This window comes from Arachis ipaensis, chromosome B10 (genome assembly GCF_000816755.2).
Source record: "Arachis ipaensis cultivar K30076 chromosome B10, Araip1.1, whole genome shotgun sequence".
Taxonomy (NCBI): Eukaryota; Viridiplantae; Streptophyta; class Magnoliopsida; order Fabales; family Fabaceae; genus Arachis; species Arachis ipaensis.
This window is the reverse complement of record NC_029794.2, coordinates 121,013,849-121,023,392: the sequence shown is the minus strand read 5'-3', so window position 1 is coordinate 121,023,392 and position 9,544 is coordinate 121,013,849. Positions and strand designations below refer to the sequence as shown.

At 31.5% G+C, this 9,544-nt stretch overlaps 1 protein-coding gene across 2 annotated transcripts; it reads left to right on the top strand.

Annotated features, from left to right (window-relative positions):
* Nucleotides 4,922-9,120, top strand: LOC107623453 (25.3 kDa vesicle transport protein). Of its 2 annotated transcripts, XM_016325717.2 has the most exons (7): nt 4,963-5,185; nt 5,379-5,425; nt 6,345-6,571; nt 7,068-7,228; nt 7,335-7,481; nt 8,097-8,173; nt 8,625-9,120. In XM_016325717.2, the coding sequence occupies exons 3-7, from the start codon at nt 6,384-6,386 to the stop codon at nt 8,706-8,708; spliced, it is 657 nt and encodes a 218-aa protein (XP_016181203.1). In that variant the 5' UTR covers nt 4,963-5,185; nt 5,379-5,425; nt 6,345-6,383; the 3' UTR covers nt 8,709-9,120. The 2 variants fall into 2 exon arrangements, with proteins under 2 accessions (XP_016181202.1, XP_016181203.1); XM_016325716.2 differs by lacking the exon at nt 5,379-5,425 and having other exon boundaries at nt 4,922-5,185.

Sequence of the window (9,544 nt, the reverse complement as noted above, 5' to 3'; positions counted from 1 at the left end):
AACCACTATTTTATGGTTTATTTTATATTGAATTTAGTGGATTTTATCCATTATTCTCACACTTATTCATATAATTCGCATGTTTTACATTTTCCTTCCTAATTTTGTGCTATAATTGAAAATATGCTTCTTTGGCCTTAAATTCGCTAATTTTAATCTTCTCTTATTACCATTCGATGCCGTGATATGTTTGTTAAGTGTTTTCAGGGTTTATAGGGCAGGAATGGCTTAGAGAATGGAAAAGAAGCATGCAAAAGTGGAAGGAACACAAGAAATTGAAGTTTTGAGAATCTAGTAGCGACGCACACGCATGGGCGACGCGTACGCGTGACTGGTGCATTCGACAGATGACGCGCACCCGTGGCTGACGCCTAGCATGGCCAGTGAAAAGTCCAGCAACCCATACGCGTGACTGACGCGTATGCATGACAGAGCGTCACATGCTGCAATTAACAGAAAACGCTGGAGGCGATTTCTGGGCTGCTTTGGACCCAGTTTCAGGCCCGAAAATATTGATTAGAGGCTGCAGAGTGAAGCTGGAAGGGGAAATGATTCACTTCTCATTCATTCACAATTTTAGGTTTTAGGGTTTTTAGGTTTATTTCTTCTCCAATTCAGATTCCCATCTTTCTTTAATTTAGTTTCTATTCTACATTCTATTCTTCTAGCATCTTAGTTTATCTTCTTTTGTTGATTTCTTTATTTTTCCAATTTAGTTTATGAACTCTTCATGTTAGATTCAATTTCCTTTTTAAGCAATTTGAGGTATTTCATGTTTATTGCTTCTTTCTTCATTTGTTATTATTGATTCCTTGCAATTGTTGGTCTTAGATTTTACATTCTCTTATTACTTTTCTATGCTTTTATTTTGCGCATTCCAAGTGTTTGATCAAATGCTTGGGTGGATTTTAATTTAGATTTTTATGTTCCTGACTTGGATTGGTTATTTAGAGACTCTTGAGTTATCAAAAGTCTTTTGTTATATGTTAATTGGAGATTGCCGGTTAGCTTGAACTTCACCAAAGCTAGTCTCTCACTGTGAGTTGACTAGGACTTGTGAACTCAAGTTAATTGTATGCACTTGACCTTCCTTCATTGGTTAGGGGTTAACTAAGTGAATGCAATTCACATTTACCATCACAATTGATGATGATAATAAGGATAGGACTTCTAATTCTCAATCCTTGCTAAGAGCCTTCTTAGTTATTAGTTTATTTTCTCGCCATTTTACTTTCTTGTTTCTTATTACAAAACCCAAAAATATGTTTTTCATAACCAATAATAAATACACTTCCCTGCAATTCCTTGAGAGATGATCTGAGGTTTAAATACTTCGGTTAATTTTATTGGGTTTGCTTAAGTGACAAACAATTTAAACATTGATTGAGGTTTAATTGTCGGTTTAGAACTATACTTGCAACGCGATATTTTTGTAAAAATCTTTACCGACATTTTTCCTCCGTCATGTCTCTTTCTTGCCTTTTACCTCAAAATGAATACAAAGAAAGATATATATTGAAACAGAGATACAAACAGTAAACCATGAAGGAAATGATGATTCACAGCCTTGACTCTATGCACTGAACCCAACTTCTGAACTCGAAATGTTGTTCTTCATCTTGGCGGAGTACTCCCTTTATTGTAGGTGCAATTCTTCCAAGACTTCAAACTCAGTTTGTGAGGTCTCTCTCTCTCTCTCTCGTCTTCAGATGAGAATCAAATTTTTTTTACCTTGTTCTGAGTCACGGCTAGGGTTTCTTTCACCAAGTTAACTTCTTGCTTCTTGGACTTGCTGAACTCTTTTCTTCCTTTTCTTCAATCAACTCCAAAAATTTGAAATTTGAAATCTGGATATTAGCTTTACCGAGGAGGGAAGAGAAGTAGAGTCATGCTTGTTCAATGATAATTCCAAATTTACACCCTTGAAATTATTTTTTGGCTCTAAGAAATAATGTAAGCCATTGATTTACAGTAGAGAAAATTCAGCCACCACTTTCTTCTTGTTATCCGAAATGGTGGTGCAGGAAGAAGGAGACAATGTGAAGTAATTAACTTGCATGCAATTGGAAACAAATTACCTTTAACCTCTGAATTTGTTTAGCATTCTTTTGATTTGTTTGATTTGATATTAGCTAGCTTGATTAGCTTTCTCTTTCTTTCTCTTTGGTGTTTGAACACAAAAGTGAAACACTCTCTTTTTCTTCTTGTGTTTATCCGAAGAGAATTTGTCTGAGACTTAGCTTAGGGTAGCTTCTCTTTTACTTGAAAGCTAATGGACTCGGTTAGTGGATCATTATCCATTCAACAGCTTCAGTTCATTGGATTTTCAAAATTTGGGCTGCAACAAAAGTAATTTGGGCTTATACACTTGAATCACATTATTAAAAATTCACTTAGTTATTAACCCAATTAATATATTTATCATCATCAATATGTTATTTATTTTTTTAACTCAACATACACAACTATAAATCTAAACTTTTTTTTGACATCCTCAATCATAGAAAAAATACAGCCAAATCCAAAACCCAATTTATAAAACGAGAAAACAAAAGAAGAAAAAAAAGCTCAAAAAACAAAAAAACGAACACAAAATTGAAGAAAAGTCCCCCGAGTGGCTCTCTTATTGTTTAGAGTTTTAAAACCCCATTAAAAATTCATTTTAATCTGATATTAATTAAATTAAACATATATGTATTGGTAGGATCATTAAACAATTAATATTTACTAAAAAAATTAACTTTTTCGTGAAACTATAAACACATTAATTATAACCTTCAATTTATATTTCCAATAAATGACAATTATGATTACTATTAAAAATTTAACATTATAAGAATATCTCATTCTATTATTATATAAATTAAACAATTAATACATACTAAGAAAATTAATTTATTTCCGTATTTTATCTTTTGTGTAACACAAATTAAGTTCTCTATATATGGTGCATTTACTTTCAATAATTTATGCATCAACTTAAAATTTATATTTGTATAATTGTACACATAATTTATGCATCACGCTTTATTTTGATTTTTCTAACTTTACTTTATAATTTAATTTTAATATATGAATATCTAAAATGTAAAATAGAAAGTTATCCAACAGTATGCCTATAATAACGTTAGCGATAATAACTAAAATTATATTTTGATTAATTTGATAAATTATAATAAATAAATTTGGTCGCATAAATAATTATATTTTTTGTCAATATATTATTGCTAACTTTTTTTATTTTGTTTATTCATCATATTAATTTTAATCTGAGGTGCTCTTTATTAATTTAATATATTTTGAGATATCAAATAGTTAGAAGAAGTTAATAATTTTGATTTTTTTTTTCAATTAACAAATAATTTGAGATTAAGTTTGTTAGTTTGATATTAATCTAAAGAGCTATTAAGTTTAGAGTTCAATCCAGTAAAATTACTCTAAACATTCAATTTTATTACTAATTATAATATCATTTGTTATTTGACTAGTTGTTCATTTATATAAATTAGTCACTAACTTTGACAAAAGGTATTTTAATATTTAAAAACAATTACAAAAGTATTTAAATATTTGATACGAATATAATTGGATTGACAAAAAATTTGTCAAAAGTTTAGGTGATCTGATCTAATTATCTTTTAGGTCCAAAACCCATATAATCATATTAGATTGGTTTTGGACGGGTAATCGATTACCTATACCTGTGAACACCCTTAATTAGTGAATTAGAATTAAATTTCTATTTTTAATATGTAAGGTAATTAAGTCAGTTTGGGTTTGCAGAATCTTAAATTTGATATCCAAACCAATTAAGGTGGGATATAATCAGTAAAATTTCATTTGATATGCTCGTCGGGTACAAAATTTAATATAATTAGGTCAGATCGATTGGATTTTAACTTTATTGAATTTGGTACAGAAAAGACCTAATTACAAGATAGATTTAAAATAGTGTAAGAAATCAATTAAAAACTTTTAAACTATAAATACTTAACTACAAATTTAGTGAAAGAGTAAAGTATCGTTTTTGTCCCCAACGTTCTGGGTAAATCATATTTGTATTCCTAACGTTTAAATCGTCCTATTTGTATTCCTAACATTTGTAAAAGTGATTCAATATTATCCTGCCGTCAATTACACATCATGAACGCTTTAGTTTAAGTTTTAAAAATCTCTTTTTGAAGTTAGAATACAAATGCCTGGGATAGAATCGATGATCTACTCCGAAAAATAGCTCATCAAATGTTGAAACTAATTCCTACAACATTTACATAATTCACTTTTCTACGGACATAATTGAATCTAAATACAAATAATGGGTATAATATTAAAATCGAACATATCCAAGTGAGATCAAATTGAGAATGAATACATCCAAGTGAGAATAATTGAAAAATATAATCTAATTTGTTAGTATAATCGATAGTAGGATAACATTGAATCACTTTTATAAATGTTAAGGATACAAATAGGACGATTTAAACGTTAGGGACACAAATAGGACTTATCCCAAATGTTGGGGACAAAAACAATACTTTACTCTTTAGTGAAATTATAAAAGCTGACAAGGTAATTTAACCTTAAATGAATACTAAATAATGTATTTAGATCTATTATAACCAAATACAAATTTCTTCTTTTAAATTAATAAAACAACCTTAATTGTATAACTAGTATTTTTGTCATTTTAAAATATCTAAAAGTATATCGTAATCTTTTTTTTATAATTTTATGATAATCTAATATCAAATCAAAATAAAGTAATGTAATCTGATTTAGTAATGGTCTAGATTTTTTTTATCGCACAAAAACATTGAAAACCCTTAGCCCAAATTGATTTGTTTTTAGTATACTAGCCCAGTAGCCCAATACAAAAATAAATGCAAATAATAATGATAAAAACAAATAAAATACAACTTTATTACTTATTTTGTTTGGGGAGTTTCAATACTCCAAAAGTTGTAAGGAGCATTTAATCGGGTCCCCTGAGACACGTAGTCACGGAGAGAGAGTGTAGAAAGAAAGAAAGAAAGAAAGAAAGAGGACCCTAATTCCACAAACAGAGAAGAGAAAGACACTCGCAGCGGTGGCACCGGCGCATTCCCAGTCGGAATTAGCATTTTGCGGCGGCGATCTCTTCCTCTCCGTCTCTCTCCCTCTCGAGCCAGTTCCACCACGTTTTCTGGTATGCAAAAGGAAACAAAAAACCAATCGTGCTTTCTCTCCAATTACACCATTGTTGTGTAATTTGATTGGTTTCGTGATTTCTTTTCCTTTTTTTTTTTTTTAAATCCAATATGAATATTCAGCTTTTGCAACGATTCTGCTTGCTTTGATCATATAAGCGGTATCTTATTTAGGATTAACTTTATGAACAGGGACAGATCCAGGATCTGATGTCAATTTTGGGGCCAAAATTACAAATGTAGTTGCTGATTCATTAATATTTCCATCATTTCGAATTTGTGTGTATAGTCTGCAATGAGCATCTAGTAGGGTATTACTTTATTTGGGTAACAAAAATGTAAGTTATTAAGCCAACAAGGTAACAACTGAACAAAAATCTAATGGACCTTAGGTCGCTATAGGGCTATCTCTTTCAGAAATTCTATGGAGCCCATTAGGTGAAGCTCATGAAGTAGCACATTTTTTTAGCATGATATCTCTTAGATCACTAGTGGTAATAACTAATAAGTGGTATCATTTGTTTAATTCATGTCTCTTTTGGTTTGAATTGAGGTAGTGAGTGAGAACTTGTAGTGCGGCAAATCACAGTGGGGATTGTTGCATTCTCTGGTGTATTGCATTGCATTTGTGCTTGAGTTCCATCTTTATTATCAATTTGTGTCTAGTGTTTAACAGGATGCAAAACACAATACATATTTGTTACTTCTAATTTTAGGCCAAAAAAGACCTATCTTTCACAGACAGGTTGTCAGTTTGAGGAAAGACAACATCCTTTTTAAAATTTCAATTGTTCATATCTTTTTTCTTTTTTTTTTTTTGAAAAAGAAAAACTTACATACTTATATATTCTTTTATATTTATATTTTGTGTTTATTAATTATAATGCCTAGTGTTTAACACATTAAACAGAATCATTTTAACTATTTTCACTTAATTGTTTATCTATTTAATTTAAACTTAAGTTTGATTGAATTGTCATGAAAATAGAATCCTAAAACAATTCAGGAAGAAGTGTTTTTATAAATTGATGAATTTTTTCTTCCAACATTTAGCTGTTTTTGCTTAAGAAAAGGGCCACCCGCTCTTGTTGGACCCTTCTCTAGCCTTTAACATGAACCAACTTTAGTTTGTGACCATCTTTCATATTTATGGTGCAGTGTATTTTGGATTTGTTACAAAGGTATAGACTGTAAAAGATGGTGAAGTTGACTATGATTGCCCGTGTCACTGACGGCCTTCCACTAGCTGAAGGACTGGATGATGGTCGCGATCTTAAAGATGCTGAATTCTACAAACAGCAAGTTAAGGCTTTATTTAAGAATCTCTCAAGAGGGCACAATGAGGCGTCGAGGATGTCAATTGAAACTGGCCCTTATGTCTTCCAGTATCCTTCTCTTTATATATTTGATAATGTCATGATTGTACTGTGGTTATTAGTAAGGAGTTCTTTGGTTATTCTGTATCTCTCTGCTTTTACATTACCTTATGCATCTTGTAAACGAATGTAATAATATGCTTCTCACTGATAATTTTCATCATTATCAATGATGATATCAGACACAATAACAAGCAAGGTGTAGTTTATTAGGGTCATGGAAATATCTGTAGTTTGATATTGCTTTTGGTTAACATGCTCTTATCTTTGAGATAATATTAGGCTTCCTATTCACAAACATGATTTGCTTGGCTTGGTACCACTTCCTTTACTCGTGTTTATTTCTATATTTATAGCTGCAAATTGTTCGGTCTGATGCTTTAGAATAAGCTGGAGTCTGTTTTATTTATAATAGGATTTTCGTATTAGTTATATTTGTTTATAATTTATGTGAACTTCGTTTGAAATAATTTCATACCCAAAGTTGGCCTTGACAGATCTTTAGTTATATAATAGAAGGACGTGTATGTTACTTGACAATGTGTGATCGTGCATACCCTAAGAAACTAGCTTTTCAATATCTTGAAGAGCTAAGGAACGAGTTTGAGCGTGTTAATGGATCTCAAATTGAAACTGCTGCCAGACCTTATGCCTTCATTAAGTTTGGTAGATATCTGTTTCTATCATGTCATGTATCATTTGTACTTCTTTCTTACTACTCTGGTGTTTACGTTCCCCTTTTTTTTTGCCCTTTCCTTTTAAATGTGAACAGACACATTTATACAGAAAACAAAGAAACTTTACCAGGATACCCATACACAGCGCAATATTTCAAAGTTGAATGATGAACTCTATGAAGTCCACCAGATAATGACTCGAAATGTGCAGGAAGTTCTTGGTGTTGGCGAACAATTGGACCGTAAGATACTTCTCTTAGTTTAATTTTAATGTTGGCTTTTTATCTTTGAATTGCTTGGTCTGCTACATCTGGGTAACTAAATTTACATTACTAGCCTTGTTTTGTTGACTAGAATATGAAAGTTGGGGCCTTTATTATATGTTCGTCAAATGTAGCTAGGCTTTCTACGTGGTTAAATTTTTTCAGTTATATATTTATTTCAATGAAGCCACTTCTTTGGAGCTGTCATGATCTTTTCTGACCGTAAATTGTGATACTTATTACGAATGTCCAAATGATTGGCATTTCACAGATATTTGTCTCTATTCTCAGTTGATCTTATTGGTATGTTAAGCCTGGTTTAAAAGTCTTTTAGATTTATAGTAGAATGTGTTGTAAGACCCTTGACTGGGGAAGTAATAGAGATGACATAATCAATGATACAAACACTAAGTTAGTTTTATTTGGCTTCCACTGCTTGTGATTTTTCTCAAAAATCTCTGCTAAAATTTCATAGTTCTACTCTTCTTCCTTTCCTTATATATGATTTTCTCATATATCCTCTTCATATGTGTATGTTTGTACTTTATGATATATATGCTGTTTTTAATTCCATGTGATAATTTCATCATGCAGAGGTCAGCCAAATGTCCAGCCGTTTATCATCAGAATCCCGCATGTATGCTGATAAGGCTAGGGATTTAAATCGACAGGTTGGTCATATTTTGTTTTTGAGAATCATGCACGCTATTTGATGATTTTCGTACTGTAGACTTTGATGCATGTTAGGTTTCTGATGCTATCTTGCTGGTTTTACACTGAGTGGTTTTATAAATTTTATAGAACCTTGCAGTATGCTCAGATTTTGTAATAGAGCATTAGAGCTATCTTGCTGAAATATAATAATACTGATCAGAGTTTAAGACCCTTTTCTTTGGATGATAGTTCTTTACTGTTAGGTGGGATATACAGATGTTAAATTGTTCTGTTATAAATTTGGAACTTTTAGTTTTGAACTGTTCCTCAATTGCATTATTGCCTTTGATTATGTAAAACTTTTCTCATGGTGCTGGTTTCGGTATATATCTTAACCCATTGTTTTTCTCTTTTTTAGATCATTGAGTATAGATAGAATTATAATTTGAAATCAAATCTCCATTGTAGGCTCTAATTCGGAAGTGGGCTCCTGTTGCTATTGTTTTCGGAGTTGTCTTCGTCCTTTTCTGGCTCAAAAACAAACTTTGGTGATCAAGCACAGTATATTAGGTTTTAAACCCAGGATTTTGCTGCGCTGTGGCTTCTTGCTTTTCACACATGATTGTCAAGACTTGCACAGATCGGTGAGAAACTCTTATATGTGTAGATGATGCCTACTTGTGTGGACACTCAGTTTAGGATAAAAGAAAAGAAAGAAAAAGAAAAAGAAAAGAAGGGATTATCGTGTTTGTTACGTCAGGCTAACTGGAACAGGAATCTTCTAGCCTTATGTTATTGTTAAGTAGTAAAGATATGAGAAACTTGAGGTCCTTGTGGATGCATATAGATATTTCTTTAGTATTTTCAGGATTATTCTGTCGATGAGTTACATTGATCCATTCGCTTTAGATGTCTACATTGACATTGCAGATGATTTTGAATTACATTTATGATTTCAATTACTTATATATAATAAGGCGTGGATCCATCAGAAGAGGTCAATCTATCAAAAACTAGAAGCAAAGAAGGGAACCTCCTTATAGAATTGTTAAAGTATTCGGTCGTTAGATTTTCCGGCCTCGTCATATGAAAGGTTTAGATTAAATCCGAAAGTAGTTCATTAGATTCACAACTTTTATCATTTTAGTATCTTATTTAAAATTTTTTATATTGGTCTCGGAGATCCAGTTTTGAGTATCATAATAGTCCCAGGATTCTTTCTAATACTAAATCAGCAAACTAAGTGCTGAGCTAACTTTGTCTTGTCACACTAGACACGGGATTGTACAACGTTGTTTTGTTTTGGTGTTTAAACAAGGCAACAATGAGAAGACGAAGAAGAGTTTATATGATGTACATATAGTAAATTAATTTTGAATTTGAGGGTG